The sequence below is a fragment of the Chiloscyllium plagiosum genome, chromosome 29 (assembly GCF_004010195.1).
Source record: "Chiloscyllium plagiosum isolate BGI_BamShark_2017 chromosome 29, ASM401019v2, whole genome shotgun sequence".
NCBI classification, from domain to species: Eukaryota; Metazoa; Chordata; class Chondrichthyes; order Orectolobiformes; family Hemiscylliidae; genus Chiloscyllium; species Chiloscyllium plagiosum.
This window is the reverse complement of record NC_057738.1, coordinates 37,488,466-37,504,513: the sequence shown is the minus strand read 5'-3', so window position 1 is coordinate 37,504,513 and position 16,048 is coordinate 37,488,466. Positions and strand designations below refer to the sequence as shown.

At 37.5% G+C, this 16,048-nt stretch overlaps 1 protein-coding gene across 6 annotated transcripts in view; it reads left to right on the top strand.

The window, feature by feature from the left end:
* LOC122564528 (palmitoyltransferase ZDHHC3) overlaps positions 1–15,293 on the top strand; it is a 34,188-nt gene extending 18,895 nt beyond the window's left edge. For 3 of the 6 annotated variants that reach the window (XM_043719571.1, XM_043719569.1, XM_043719570.1), the window contains exon 7: positions 14,052–15,293. In XM_043719571.1, the coding sequence (XP_043575506.1) occupies positions 14,052–14,255 (204 nt within the window). In that variant the 3' untranslated portion in view covers positions 14,256–15,293. Of the gene's footprint in view, positions 1–2,537; positions 5,651–6,798; positions 6,925–12,662; positions 12,730–14,051 lie in introns of those variants that run through there. The other 3 variants (XM_043719574.1, XM_043719573.1, XM_043719572.1) reach the window with 3 other exon arrangements.
* Positions 15,294–16,048: the final 755 nt, after the last annotated feature.

Sequence of the window (16,048 nt, the reverse complement as noted above, 5' to 3'; positions counted from 1 at the left end):
GGTGACAGAGGGAGGTGATGGAGAGTTTTTCAGACTGGAGGATTGTGACCAGCTGTGTTCTGAAGGGTTCAGTGCGGGGTCCACTGTTATTCGTCATTTATGTAAAACATTTGGATGAGAATATAGGAGGCATGGTTAGTAATTGTGCAGGTGACACCAAAATAGTGTATAGTGTACAAGGTTATCTAAGATTACAAAGGGATCTTGATCAATTGGATTAATGGGCTGAGGAGTGGCAGATGGAGTTTAATTTGGATAAATGCAAGCTATTGTATTTTGGTAAAATTAATAAGGGCAGGACTTACATTGTTAATGGGAGGGCCCTAGATAGTGTTGTTGAATAGAGAGATCTAAGGGTTCAGGTACATTAGTTATAAATTACACATCAGGTTTTAGTCCAATAGGTTTATTTGGAAGTACTAGCTTTTGAAGCGCTGCTTCTTCATCAGGTACATAGTTCTTTGAAAAAGGTCACAAGTAGACAGGGTGGTTAAGGTGTTTAGCACGCTTGCCTTCATTGCTCAGACCACTGAATATTGGAGTTGGGTCATCATGTTGAAATTGTACAGGATGTTGGTGAGGCCACTTTTAAAATATGATGTACTGGTTGCCCTGCTATAGGAAGGATATTATTAAATAGGAGAGGGTGCAGAAAGATTTACCAGGATGTTACTGGGAATGGAGTGTTTGAGTTTTAAGGATAGGCTGGGACTTTTTCTACTGGAGCGTAGAAGGTTGAGGGGTGACCGTTTGTGTTTACAAAATCATGGGCATTGATAAGGTAAATAGTCTAGGTCTTTTCTCTAGGGTGGGCGTGTTCCAAACTAGGCATATTTTTAAGTTGAGGGGGGAAAAGATTTAACAGGGACCAGAGGGGTGGCTCATATGTGGAATGAGCTGCCAGAGGAAGTGGTAGATGCAGGTAGAGTTACAACATTTGAAAGACATTTGGACATTTCCTATTCATTAAAGATATAGAGGGAAATGGACCAAACACAGACAATTGGAACTAGTTTACTTTGGGAAATGTGGTTGACATGGACAAGTTGGACCGAAGGATCTGTTTCCGTGCTGTTATGACTTTGATTGTAAATGTGTGCCTCGTTGAAAATCTGACCAAACTTACAGCAATGTTGACCATTTGAAATATCTCTGAACTAGCTGCCCCTGTGTCATGCTGAAAGAAATTGCATATGTGCTCCTATAGGGAGATGAATGGCTGGATAATGAAAAAAGCAGGTGGGTAATGGCAACACTTGGGACAGCAGTTTGTATCCTGTACTCCATGCCCAAACACAGCTGGGGAACTGTCATTGTTAGATAAGTGGTCCATGATTTTTTAGGAGGTGAATGGCCAAGTGAAAGTCAAATATTCGCACACCGCCAGTCATTTTATCTTTTTACTGAGAGGTCATAGTTTTTGGATAAGGGGTAGAAGATTTAAAACAGATGAAGAATTACTTTGCTGAGGGCGATGAATCTTTGGAACTCTGAGGTATTGAGTAACTTTGAAGAGATAAACAGATTTTTAAATAGAATCATTTCAAGGAATTTGGGGAGCAGACAAAGTGGGGTTGAGGCTCAGATGAGATCAGCTATGATATCAAATGTTTTCATCTGTCTGGGTCCAAAACTCCGTTATTCTCTCCCTGTTAGTGACTCTTCCCCTCTTTCTCCTCCCCTTCTCTGCTAAACCACACCCCCTCAAAACCCTCCTTTAACCAAACATTTAATTACCTGACCAAATGTCATCTTATTTAATCTAGTATAAATTTTTGTCACTTTGTTCTTTAGAAGCCTCTGGGGGTGTTTTATTTTGTTAAAGGCACCTTATAAATGCAAAATATTGAATGTGTACCTGTTGGCTATTTGATGTTGTAGTGTTATTTTGCTAAAGTGCTTTGTACTTGCTGTAGCAGTTTAATAAGACTGTGCCCAAGAATAACCGACCATTTTCATGTAGTTTTCTATATATTGTGATGTGTCACATGTGCTCTAATTAGTGACTTTATTGATTTGAAATTTTCTCCTATAAAGATGTGTGTTTAAAAATGTGATCAACAGTTGGATTGATGGCATAGCATCTCAGTGCCCAGCTGTACTGCATCATGGTAGAACATTGGGGCATCCTTATTAATTTCCCCTTGGCTAGTCAGTGGCTAAGTCCCAACTAGGCCACCTGCAGAGCCAATCCTTCTGAACAGTGGTGGGAGGAGAATTTGAAGTCTACATATGTTGCTGTTCCCAGTTTCTGAAATGAGATTGACCAAAAACTGGGAAATCAATCACTTGGGCAGCCACTTACTAGAAGGCGAGATGATCACCCTTTGTAAATAGGTTGGGGGGAATTGAAAATTATATGCTTAACTACAACTATTTGGGTTTTTTAACTGACTGAAAATTTAATTGGATGTTCACTTGAGTGTCAGTGACCTTTGCTGATTGTATGTTCTGGTATTGTTTGTAGTGGGTAGAAAAGTCCTCCCCCCCCCACAATCTTACCTACGTGATTTAAGCTGTTCTATTTCTGTTTCCAGGGAATAGAGCAGTTGAAAAAGGAAGAGAGAAGATGGGCTAAAAAAACAAAATGGATGAATATGAAAGCTGTGTTCGGTCATCCATTTTCAATAGAATGGCTCAGTCCATTCGCAACTCCAGATCAAGGGAAGGTAGACCCGTACCAGTATGTGGTCTGAGTCATCCTAGGCCAGCAATCCAATTCAAACTGGTTACTTAATAACTATTTTCACAAGTACCAGTCATAACTTACTATATAAGTTATTTACAAGCGACTGTATCCTTCCTGATCCAAGTGTTTTTTTAGAAGCATGGATGATGAAAAAGGTGCACGCCATGGTTCGACTTTATTCCAGCAGTCTTTGATCCATGAAAATAATAAGACAGTAAAATGTCAAACTTCCTTTTCTCCGACACTGGGATATTGTATGATACAAGCAGGCTTCTAAAGTCTGCAGTTTGAGCTGTAAAATTGAAATAAAGGAAGCTGAAGTAAATCAAGTGATTGAAAGTACTGTTAAGGATCAGGCATCCTTCTGAAACTTCAGGATATATAATAGGGTCTGGATTAATTCTTTAGACTTGATTTGCCTTTATTGATTTATACCTAAACGTTCTGTAGCAGTTACAGTTCTGAAGTATAAGCTGCCTTTATTAACCTGGTATTACAGTAATTATTGAGTGCTATGGGGTGTTGCTAAGGTGTGCAAATGCTAATCACAGATGAGATGAAACTGCTTGCTTAAATTTTCTGTCCCTACTTTGTAGCCTTCAAAATGCTGACTTCCTGATCTTACTCTGTCCTGTATTTGCTCTTGTGTGAATAATTTACACTCTGGTTCACTTGATCCATAGTGGGAGAGTGGTGTGCCCTGGCCTTGCCCCCTCAGTGTTGGTCTTGTGCGATCCACGTTATACCAAAGAAGCAGATGACCCTCCTTGTTAGGAAATCACTTGGCCTTTTAAACTGACCGTTACTAAACAAATCCTGTAAAATGAAGATTGATAATCAAGGTTATGGAAAGAGCTTTTAATGCAATGGTGTATCCACTGATATTGGTTCACACCTGATGGCATTGCTCTTCCTCCACTTCTTTTCATGGTGTACATGTTTGTGACAAAGGATTTCATCTAATTTATGTGGCCATCCAGTTTTGTGATGTGCCAAAATCATTGTTACGTGGACTGTCAACATGATACAATTTCTTTTGCATCTTTTAAAATTACTTTTTTCGGATGTTAATTTTTATAACTCTTGTCTGACCCATCTCCATTTTCCTTGTCCTTAGCATGTTAAGTCAACATAACAATGAATATGCTAAGAACTTTAGTTATTAATCCTACAAGCTTGTCCATAATGTTAAACTATTATTGCTTGATGTTGTCCTGTATAAATTTATTCATCCCTAATATTTGCAGTTTTCAGCAGACAGAGTAAATTCAGTCTTCCAAACACTGTAGGCAAAATGGCTTTTTTATACACATTCAGAAGTTACATTTAAAAGCATGACATTTTTAAAAAATCTTTTTAAAGAAAAATTCCGTCTATTACCTCATTTATTTTTAAACATTGTTGTGGATTTTTTTCAATGTTTTTCCAAGCTGTCATTTCTTTCCTTAAATTGGAACAGGAATAGGCAAATCAGTTGCTCAGGACTGTCCCGCCATTCATGTACCTTACCCAACAAGAATATATAGATTTGTCTTTTTACAGCTTAAATTGAACCAGTGTCCATGATGTGCTAATGTGATGAAAACATTGCTTCTTGTCATATCAGTCCACAAGTACAACTTTAAAACTGAGAACTGGGATTGAAGTGAAGTGATTCCTAGGGCTTGGTGTTGACTTTGTTCCTGACCAACCCTACCAAACAGCAAGTTTTTATAGCCATTCTGTGGCAATGCTCCCATGTTCACAATCTATTCGTGCCATAAACAGAGGGCTTTATTCAGAATAGGCTAATGTTAGGGCTAGATCAAATTTTGTTCAAGATTCTGTTTTGTCTTTTTAATTATTTGCATTCCCAAATGTTTATTTTGAAGTTGTTAATTCTTGATGCATTTAGTCAAGTTTATAGACATGCATGGGTACATACAAAATGGCCACAAAAAAGATTGAAATTGCATCTTTAAATCTCCATCAGCTCAATCCAATGGCTGTGTCTAAATGTATTGAAGACCTCTTCTTACTGAAACTCCAGTTAAGTGTTGGTCAGTTTCAGCCATGGTGGTTTCTGAAGCTCCCAGAATAGAAAACCGGAAAATCCTCTTTTTTTTTTTGTTGAGCACTGCAATGTAGTCCGTACATTGGATAGTGTAGTGATGCACTCTAGACCCATTTTAAAAACTGTTACTTGCTGAAGGTTCTGTCAGGGCAGGTAGTACATGAACAATTGTACCCTAGCATATATATATACCTCGTAAAAGTAGTAGACTGTAGTTTGAGGACTGCTAGTATGAAGTTTTTGTTTTAAAACAGGCCAGAATTAGAGGAGTACCTCAATAAATATCATCGTTATTGTCTTTGTATATCGTGGGATTTTGGAGATATTGTCTTCTAATAAATGCAAGAAGATTTGAATTAATACACGTGCACATTTGAGTTTTTTTAAAATTCACGACCCAACATGTTGGATGCTTTTAAGAGTTGAGCAGTTCTAAAATTGGATTGTAACTTTGATGTGGGAATAGAACTTAACTAAACAAATTGAGCTTTTGTTTAAAAAATTTTAAAATTGCTGTGAAAAGAAGACATCTCCTGCAATGCTGGAATCCAGAAAATGAATATTCGTGTATTACTTGGGCCATCCGAGGCATTACTTAAAATCAAGTCAACAAAACTCAAGGTTTTAGTCTTGCATTAAAGCTGCCAATTGAATTTGCTTTGCAGAAATAATATATAACTGATTTAAATGTTTTGTTATATAACAGCATTGCCAAAAATGCAATTAGATCATTATTTCTGAATCTTGTGACCTCTGTATATTTGGGAGAAAACAAAACTACATCTGAAGAATACATTTAACATGGGGCTTGGGATTTTTGTGTTTGTCTAATTGTTTGCTTCAGATGCAATCTGAATACTGTGTGAGTTGGGTGCTATTACTGAATAAATAAAACATTTTACAAATAATTTGTGTAGTGTTTGGCTTTAGCTGGTGTTTACTGATCTGCATGGCTAACAGTACTAAAGGAACAAAACAAAGTATCTTTGGGTTTTAGGGTTATTTCAGACACAGGAATTGAGATTAATCTGTTTGGTATAGAGTTGGGTGTAGCTAAAAATGGCAAGCTAGGAAACTAGTGAAAATCATAAAGGTTTACATTTTTCACTGAAGATTGAACAATCACCACTATGCAACTGACCTAATTAAACACCAAGTACCTTATCCTTCATTTATTCAGGATTTTTTGACTTTGGGTGAGCAGGGCTTATCGTTACACGAACTGCTCTGGCTAAACTTACTAAATGATGGGTCCAAAACGTCTCATTGTTAATAGTCAACAAGTCATTTTTTGTCCATTATTTTCTATTGATTTAGCAATCGTATTAAACACAAGCAAAATACATCCACATTAACAACACTTGCCAGCCTGGGAGATGAAAAATTGTGGATTCTGCTGTCTTCAGTTTAACCAAAATCACCTTTCACCATTCTATTCATTTTTTAGTACTTTCCTACAATCTATTTTTAGTCACAAAATATGTTTGGAACCACCACTATTATTCAATTGGAATTTTCCAGTATAACCAACAGGTCTCACCTCCACAAGGTCACTCTGTTCACTACTTTTCCCTTCCTGTAACTCTGGCAACCCTGCTTAACACTCATATTTTATAATGTCTTGATAGGCAGATTAGATACACCTGTGGAACAGGTGAGACTTCAATCTAGGCCTTTTGCCTTAGAGTTAGGAACACTGCCACTGTGCTTACAAGAGCCTTTTGCTTAACCATTATAAACTTGGATACTCCTTAATCATGATGCTATTCTTAACAATAGCCATTGTCCAAAGGAATGCAGTTAATTCAACATTAGCTGCCTTGTTCTGGTTGACTGCAGCATTATTTTTGACACCTGTATCGAGTGTCTGTATCTGTTTACTTGCACTGCATTTGGCTTGTGTTAAGATAGCTATAGCTTGTTATTTTCAACCAATATTCCATAACCTGTTCACTCAGGCTGCATAGAGGTCTGCCTTTTAACAAAGGATTTTATTTAATAGCATGTGACCTCCATTAATACCTTCCAAGGTAAATGCCCTGTGTTTTTTTTTTAGGGTGAGGAAGGACGACCAGGAAATGGTTCCACAGCAATCTCAAATAGTACTCCTGGCAATGAAATGCAACTCTTGTCTGCACCATCACATCTTGGTCTAACCTTGCATTAGCTGACTTTGCAACAGTTTGCTCTTGGTGATGCTGATCTGTATGAGCCAATGCCTGAAACACAAGTTTATTACAAACTTGTATTTCTATTTTGTTAAATTTCACTTTGCAATACAAGGAAACTGACAGTTCCTTAACCACTTAGCAAGCAATTGCTTTAATGCAATTTTAATTATCATTTTTTGCATTTGTGACTTGTTTGAACTGTTACAATATGGGGTATACTCTCCTGCTTAATTTAAACTGGCAACACTATTTATCCCATGCAGTAATCTGAAAATTCAATAGGCCAAGAACTAGTTGAAATAAAAATTAACTATTTCTTAAAGTATAACAAAATAATTACATAACAACTATTTACAACCCCTTCCTCTAACCTATCTTTTTACCTTCCCTTCTATAATACTAGTCCAATAAAACTCCCAATTACGATTTATAAAATAAAACTACTTATTTCAAAACCAGGCAGCTTTCACATCTTTTCTGTATTTTGGTAATCTTTTCTTGGGGATTCTGCTTCAGGTTGCTGACTGATAAAGGTACCTCCAGAGAGCTATTTTTTTGGGCAGTCTTTTACTTGCTAGTGGCTTCACAGTTCTCCTCTTAACTGTTCAATTTTCCCCGATCTTATACCCCCAAAGCATCAGATTGTGTCATTGGCTTTTAAGATTGTCAATGTACTAAATTCAAACTGAATTGGAGTTTAGTATTTTTCAGGATATAATTTAAACTGTTTTGCCTAATTCAAATCTGTTTTGTTGTTTCCAGGCAACCAGCTACCCTAGCAGCTGAACCACATGTTACATTGTATCTAATTGAGAATACTTGGTGCTGTCACTGCTAGCTTTTTAACTCTTTTAAAGATACAGTACACCCACATCTTCATAACAGAACTATAGGTTTCTATTGAGAGCCTAGTACAAGTCAGAGTTTAGGGAGGCAACTGAGTAAATGTTCACGCAATGCTGTACGAACATCCTTAGTATTCCTAGATCATAGGAACAGGGTAGGCTATTCAGCCTCTCAAGCCCGCTCCACCATGCCACTAGATTGTGGCTGATCATCTATACTATACTCATCTGTTAAAATCATTAGTATCCAGAAATCTATCAAACTTTGTCTTTAATATAATGATTTGAGCTTCCACAAACATCTAGGGTAGAGCGTTCCAAAGATTCACCACCCTCGAAATGAAGAAATTCCTGCTCATCTCAGCCCTAAATGCATTCCTATCTACCCTGTTTATCTCTTCAAGAATTTTGTTCATTTAAATTGGATCATCTCACCTTAAACCCTAGAGAATACAAGTCCTACCTCCCTTCAAAGGACAGTCACTTCATCATAGGAATTATCCTAGTGAACTTCTGCTTTTCTCACTCTATAGTTATGTCTTTTCTTGGTAAAGAGGCTGAATTAAGTTTTAATGTGTGACCTCACCCATGTTCTATAAAAGTGAAGCAAGACATTTTGCAGTAATAGTCAATATCCCAACTTGCCTTCCTAGTATCTTGCTGCATTTTAGCTTTCAGTGACTTATAAACAAGAACACCCTGATTTAACTAGCACATTCAGCAAGGTTTTAAACTTCTGATCACTATTTCAAGATCATTGCTGGAAGTGAGAACAGGACTATGTTTAGCTTTCCTGTTGTATCTTTGACTACCTAGCAAAACACATGTCTGGTAACAAAGAATGGCTGGCCATTCTAGAACTAATTCAGGACGGTGCATACCCACTCTGAGTGGAAAATTGGAGGCCAGGGAATTAGTTAAGATGCAAGTTAAGCTATGTGGACCGTCTTCACAACAAGGGTCCATTTTAGAATTTCTGGAAGTGTTTAAGATTGGAGGGAATGGCAGATCTTGCTCTCTGCTGTGAGCCATCTGCAATGTGTCACAATCTCCTACATTTCCATTGGGTATGTTAGGAATATTCATTACTTTGGATAAGGTAAATGCTGAAGCTGACTTCATTGTTTGCTAACGGGATCAGTGGTCATTGTAAATTAATTAACCAGCGAAAACTAAAATTATATTAAATATTTCATGAAACCACATGGAATGGTACATACCTAAAATGTTACATAAGATAAATGTGACATAAATTTTAAAAATGGGAGAAAGTATCTTGGAAGTTATTATCACCTCTCAATTTATCCGTGTTGTGGATAACTTATAGTTTTCATTTTTGTAATTATATCTTAATATCTGTTAAAGATTTCTTATTGTATCTCACTCCCTTTTTATATCAGTAGTTGCCTTATCCAGTGATTGGTTTATATAGAAAAGAAACTGCTTTAGTGGGTTTTACTGAAAGTGTAAAATTTTCACCTGTTGTTGCAGATTTATCATCTTTTATTGTAGGGCTTTTATTATCAGCATTCTGCCCCAACAAGCCCAACTTTTCACTTTGTATCTCTAAGAGGGCACTCTATTTTAAATTGGGTCTTAAGGACAAGCAATTAGAAGCAAATCTGGCAAGTTTATTTCACTGCATTGCACCAGAGAAACTTTGTGTTGCACAAATTTCTTTTGTATTATGTCATCTGGGTTCAAGGATAGCTGTTATTGTAGGCAGTACATGTTGGATTGTCTTTCTCCCCATTTGGGCAGGATAGAAGTAGAAGCAGTGGGTTAAATGTTGAGACTCCCATGCATATTGTGTCTAGGTGAGCGAGGAGGAGAATGTAGAGGCTGCAAAGGGATTTAGACTAATTAGGCAATTCGGCAAAAATGTGGAAAATGATGTAGCAAGTGCAGAAATAGAAAATTATCATCAGTAGCAACTGAGCAGGATCTTCATAAGAACCACAGTGGACTCAAAATGTTAACTCTGCTTCTCTCCACAGATGCTGCCAGGCCTGCTGATTTTCTCCAGTACTTTCTTTTTTTATTTCAGATTTCCAGAATCTGCAGTATTTTGCTTTTATTATTAGAAATCATCCGCTTGGGTGGAAAGAATGGAAAAACACTATCTTTTTAACGGGTGTGAGAGAGACTATTAAATATTTTTAGAGGTTTATGTATCCTGTGCACAAAGCATAGACAGTTGAGGGTAATCAGATCAGCCATAATCTCATTTAATGCTGGAACAGAACTTTTGGATCAAATGGCTGCCACAGGCTCTTACAATTGTGGTAAACAATTAGCAAGGTAACTGACATGTTCGTCATTATTGCAAGGGGGATTTGGATATAACAGTAAGGAGCCTGACTGCAATTTTACAGGCTTTGGTCAGACTACATCTATAGTGTGTGCATATATATACAAACATATGGATTAGGAGCAGTCCATTTGCTCCCAGAGCATGTACAATGCCCATTGTACAATTTTGACAACCCTACCTAAGAAAGGATATACTTGATACTGAGTATTTGCAGTGAAGGTTAACTGATGCCTGGCCTGAGAGGGCTGTTCCTGTGGTGAAGAAAGGTTGAGAAGAGTAGGAGTATATTCCCTAGAGTTTCACAGAGTGAGAGCTGATCTGCTTGGAACGTACAAAATTTGTAGAGTGCTGGATGTTGAGATGCTATTTCCTCTCCCGGAGAATCTAAATATGTGTCACAGTCTTATGATAAGGGGGGCTCCCAGTTAGCACTGAAATGAGAAATATCTTCACTCAGGGTTGTGAATCTCAGGTATTCCCTAATCGGTTGCTGGATGGCTGGTTTATGATGCAGAGTGACATCGACAGCATGGGTTCATTCCTGCACCATCTGGGGTTACCTTCTCAATCTCTCCCCTAACCTGAGGCATGGTGACCCTCAGGTTAAGACACTACCAGTCATGTCTCTCTAATGAGAAAGCAGCCCCATGGTCTGGTAAGACCATGCAACTTTCACTTTACCCCAGAGAGCTGTAGACGGTCAGTCTTTCAGTATGTTCAAGATTAGACTGATAAACTTTGCACACTAAACTAATCATGGGACATGGGGCTAGGAAGTTGAAATTGATGTCAAATTTAAACCATTATCGTATTGAATGGTAAAGGAGACTTCATGAGCTGAGTGGCCTCCTCATTTCCCCGTTTCCTCATCCCCAGAACTAGTAAGAGAACCTTGAGATAGTTCCTAATTTAACAGCAAATAGATTCTTCAAAAAGTCCCCAGTTGGAGTGAAAGGGCATTAGAGGCCTGTTTCCATTCAGGCTTCATGCTGTTGAAGGATGTCTCAGCTGAGATAATCAATAATGATTCATTTCTGGGACTCTTCCTGCCCCCTCCCGCAGCAATGTCCTCCTATTTTCAACCTAGGATAGCAGAAGACCTTATCATTCTCACGATAAACTCTAAAGCCATTACTTACACCACATTTCCTGACCAATTGATCTGGACTGTAAAGCATTGGGCATCTGTTTAACTGAACTTTAAACACCGTGTCTATATCGAAAGACCAAAAATCACCTATTCCCATCCATTTTTTCCACACTTTTCTAGATTTGATAATTTCACTACCCTCTTCTGGCCCATCCCACAGATCCCCGTTATCCAAAGTACAGCCACATTTTTTTCTACAATCTCCTCTGGCCTTATGTCTTCCCTACCACTGCACAATGGTGGCAGACTTCTTGTCCCCATTTCTCCTTCTATCCCCCTGCTTTTCTTGCTTGAAAAGCCTCAAAATCTCACTCTGCAACAGGCCTTCAATTCTAATTCCTTATTCATCCCACCAAGACTTGATATCCATTTCTCTGTTTACTTCTATTTGAGACAACCCTTGGGTTGTGTCATGCATATTTACAACTTGTATTGGCCATCAGTGTGTAGTGCGAAGTTGTAGAAACTAATCATTTTATGCTGGAGCTGATCTGCAAAATTATTCAAAATTCAGAAGGATAAATGCAAGGTAATCAGTAAGATATTTATGATAGTCACAGATACTACATAGGGTCAGACCCATCCACTTGGAAGTAGGGTGAATCTTTTTTTTACACAGTGTAAACAATGGACTGAAAAAGAGAGCCTTATATGTATATAGCATCTTTCACAACCGTGGTGTTTTTCAAAGCAATTTTGAAGCATAGTCATTGTTAAAACTTAAAACTAATTTACACCCAGTAAGTGATCACATTGAGCAGTTTTAAAATGTCCAGATTAGCTGTAATGTAAAATTGACTGAGGGATAAGTCTTGACCAGGACACTGGGGCCAACTTCCTTTTTCTTCTTCAAGTTTACACCATAGAATCTTTTACATTCACCTGAGAGAGCAGATGGGTGTGTATTTAACATCTCATCCAAAAGTTAGCACTCTTTCAGAACACCATCTTTGTGCTATAGTCCTGGAGTTGGACTTGAAACCACACCCATCTCACTCTGAGGCAAGAGTGTTAGGGACTGTTCTGTAGCTGAGAGGGCAGTTCGAGAAGCTGATTTATGTCAACAAATTGATGGGAGAGTTAGGTAAGTTTAAAAAATTCCATCTCTTTGGCAATGTTTGGGTGAAATTATGGAATACTTCTGTGACACGTGTACCAACAGATGAATGAAGACTTTTCCAGTGCAAGTGAGGTGAAAATGTGTAATCTTTGAGATAGCGAAAGGAGCAGCCTTCAGGTGAGCTGTTGATCACACTGATAAAGAAGAGGAACTATGCATCAATCTAACAGATTTACTGCTCATTTTTAATAATCATTAACATCAATGCAACATCTAACCATCATTTTCATAGTTTCAGTCTGATTGAATAAATCTGTTTTTCACCTTTTTCTTCCTCTTCGACTAACTTTGACTTTTTTTCTTGTCTTTTAACGCTGCAGCCTATCATGAGAGTAGTCTTGGTATCTGCACAAAATCTTTACTGATATCTGACCCTTAATAATCCAGGTATATGTTCTATGTGAAATATCCACGTTTTTCATTTAACTAAATGTTGCTTGTACTCTGGAGCTGGGTTATATTCACCTTTTCCTTGATGGAATTGGAGCTTTCTGACTCTCAGCTTTTAAGGTCATGGGGCATAATTGACTCCTGATGGTTTTAATACATAGACCTATCTATGTCTCAGATATTTGAGAAAGGAATAATTATTCAGTGGACTGGAGAAGTGCCCCAAGTACATCATCTAGGAATAACAAGCAAACTGGTTATTATTTTTAATCAGATATTAAAGTAGGGATGCAGCTATGAACTGTATATACAAAGTATTGTAAGAGGAATCAATGTTTTATTTCACCCTAAAGTTAGAATATCATTACCACAACTTTCCTCTCATTTAAGCCATGTTAAAATAAAAATGCTCTCCTGGGATATAGGCAAGGCCAGCATTTGTTGCCTATTCCTAAATGCCCTTGAACTGGGTGTCTTGCTAAGCTATTTCAAGGGGTAGTTCAGAGACAACGTTGTTGCTGTGGATCTGAAGCCATACAGAGGCCAGACTAGTTAAGGACAGCAGATTTTCTACCCTGATGGAATAAGATAGATTTTTACAACAGTTGATGATAGTTGTCATTGTTATCATTACTAAGACTACCTTTATAAATTCAGATTTCATTAGCTGATTTTAAACTCCTCCAATTGACATTGTGGAATTTTAATCCAAATCTCCAGCGATTTCTAGTAGTAATTATTTCTGTAAAGAAATTGCTCCCATTAGCATTTATGCTTATTTATGCAACTCTGCCAATTTTTCAATATAGAAATGACCTACATTAAATTAAACACTCCATGCGATTTGCTAAAGTTAGTTTGCCTGAGATTGCACTTGTCTTTATTTGATGGCTCACATCTGTGAAATTTCTTAATAAATGATATGTTTAACTTAGAGCTATGTGTATTGTATAATAAGACACATAAGCACAATAAAATGCCTGCTGAGGAGCTTTTAAAACATTTCCAAAGGGTCTTCAGTTGAAGAAAGCATTAATAATAGGTTACCATATATTATCTTTCTGAAGGACTTTTGCTATAATTTACAATCAGTATGTAATACAGAACTTGCATTTTGCTGAAAGAAAAGGCATGCTGTCACAGCTTTACATCAATAACAATTTATACCGGATGAAAGCAATCAGCACTTCTTTTCTCATGCAATATAAATTATTGCTGCAAGTGTTCTGAGAAGCCCCGAATTATGTTCTGGTGGATATATTTGACATCAAACTGATTTCACTGCAGCCATTATATTTTGTTGTCATAATTGTTTCTAGGGCATAGAGCGTCTCAAAAATGAAACACCCACCTGGGAGAAGAAATTGGGATGGGAAGGAATGAAGGCAGCATTTGATGGAAACTTCTCCTTGGGATGGTTCAACCCTTTCTCTGGTCTTCATTGCAAGAGGAAGGGCAAAGCGGTTAATACAGATGACTTAGAAATGACTAAGGAAGATGTCACAGAAGCATTAACTGAGTAACAACACTAAGTCATTATTTAAATACTTGATAAAATCCGTTTTAATAGGATGAAAGTTTTTTTTCTCCACTTTGCTGGACAGTTTTAAAAACAAAGTTGCTTACTGGACCACTGACAGATCGCAGTGGAGTGACCCATGTACTGACAACTAATGAGAAATGCATTGTGCATCACTGGGCATCATGCTTTAGTATTATTAGTGTTTTTGTTAACATAATTTCCTGTGCTTCTGAAACAAAGCAAACGTACATGGGGTGTGGGTGAAAAGTAACTTTGGAAGCTGTTGAGTTATAAAATGCTTCAAAGTATTATAGCGTGAATTTTTAAAGTATCATTTGGATCTGCATTTTCTACTCCTATGGCATGGAGCTTGGAGAGGACTGCCAGGCAAATAACTTCCAAGATCAACACTATCCCTCTGTAAAACAACCAGCTGTGGGTTCCTGAGCATAATAGCTCAAGCCTAGACCCTTTGCTGAATCATTAAGGCCTGTGTGCCGAAACCCCATCCAGTGTTACAGGCCCAAGCAGGACAGAGTCATTTTCTGAGAAATATTTTTGCAAAACTTCAATCATTGCTACTTTAGAAGTGTTCATGCCTAGTAGATAATGGTTTTTTACCAACGTTATGTGAGATTTTGTGGTTCCCCTTTATCTTATGTATAAATGGCCCCAGGAATCTAGCAGTGAAACTTAAAATTTGTCCTATAATGATTAAAAGAGAAATTTGAACTATAACCTTCTGAAAGGATGACACTTTGAGATTACGTACAGTAAAAGTTCTTTTAAAATATCAATGGCTAAGGACAAAACACCATTAAACATTTTTGATAGAAAAATATTTTAAACCAAACAGAACCAAAATCTCCCATTTTGTTACATTACTCAACATCTTAAGTAGACATCTACATCTGGAACCAATCTAAAGTGTTTCATCTTTGTAACACAATTATAAAGTGGACCTTATGCGACTTTATGTTTTGTGTAACTCAGAAGTATGTCTGCACCTTGTATAAATTAAACTTTTTTTAAGAAACAATTTGGTCAGCGCATTTGTTCAGGCAAAGTTCAAGGATAAACCTTTTGGGAATCAGTGCTTGGAATTAAGATGGAATCTTACTGCATGAAATGTTAGAGAATTCCTTGAGCATATTTGTAAAGCACATACAGAGATCAAAACATTTACAGCTTCTTTAATTCTTCACACAGAGTTTGCTTCTCCAATCAAATACATTCCCACCCTCTTCTGGCCGACTCTCCTTTATAGATATTTTCTAATCAACCTGTTCAGAGGTGCCCTTACATACCTCTGGAACAAGTAGGTCTAGACACGGGCCTTCCTGGCTCCTCTTTATATACATTTTAATACAAACTAATTCACAATGCCTATGTGCCTTGTTAACTTCAGCTTCTAGGTATTTTGCATCCTATGAACAGAATGTAAGACTAATATGGCAAAGCAGCCCAGGAGGGAGAAGCAGCCTGTTTCTGCTCCTATTTCTAATGTTCCTTTGCATGGAATGTGAACCTAGAATTGTAACTCAGAATGAACACTTTCATGGAATGACTTACTTGTGCTTGTTTCGTAGACCAATATTCATATGCTGAATTAGGCAGCAAAAGACTTTCAGAGATTTACGAAGGTTTTATTGTCAATCTATAGCTTAGCACAAATACCAGTTGTTGTGGTTCTGTTCGCCGAGCTGGGAATTTGTGTTGCAGACGTTTCGTCCCCTGTCTAGGTGACATCCTCAGTGCTTGGGAGCCTCCTGTGAAACGCTTCTGTGATCTTTC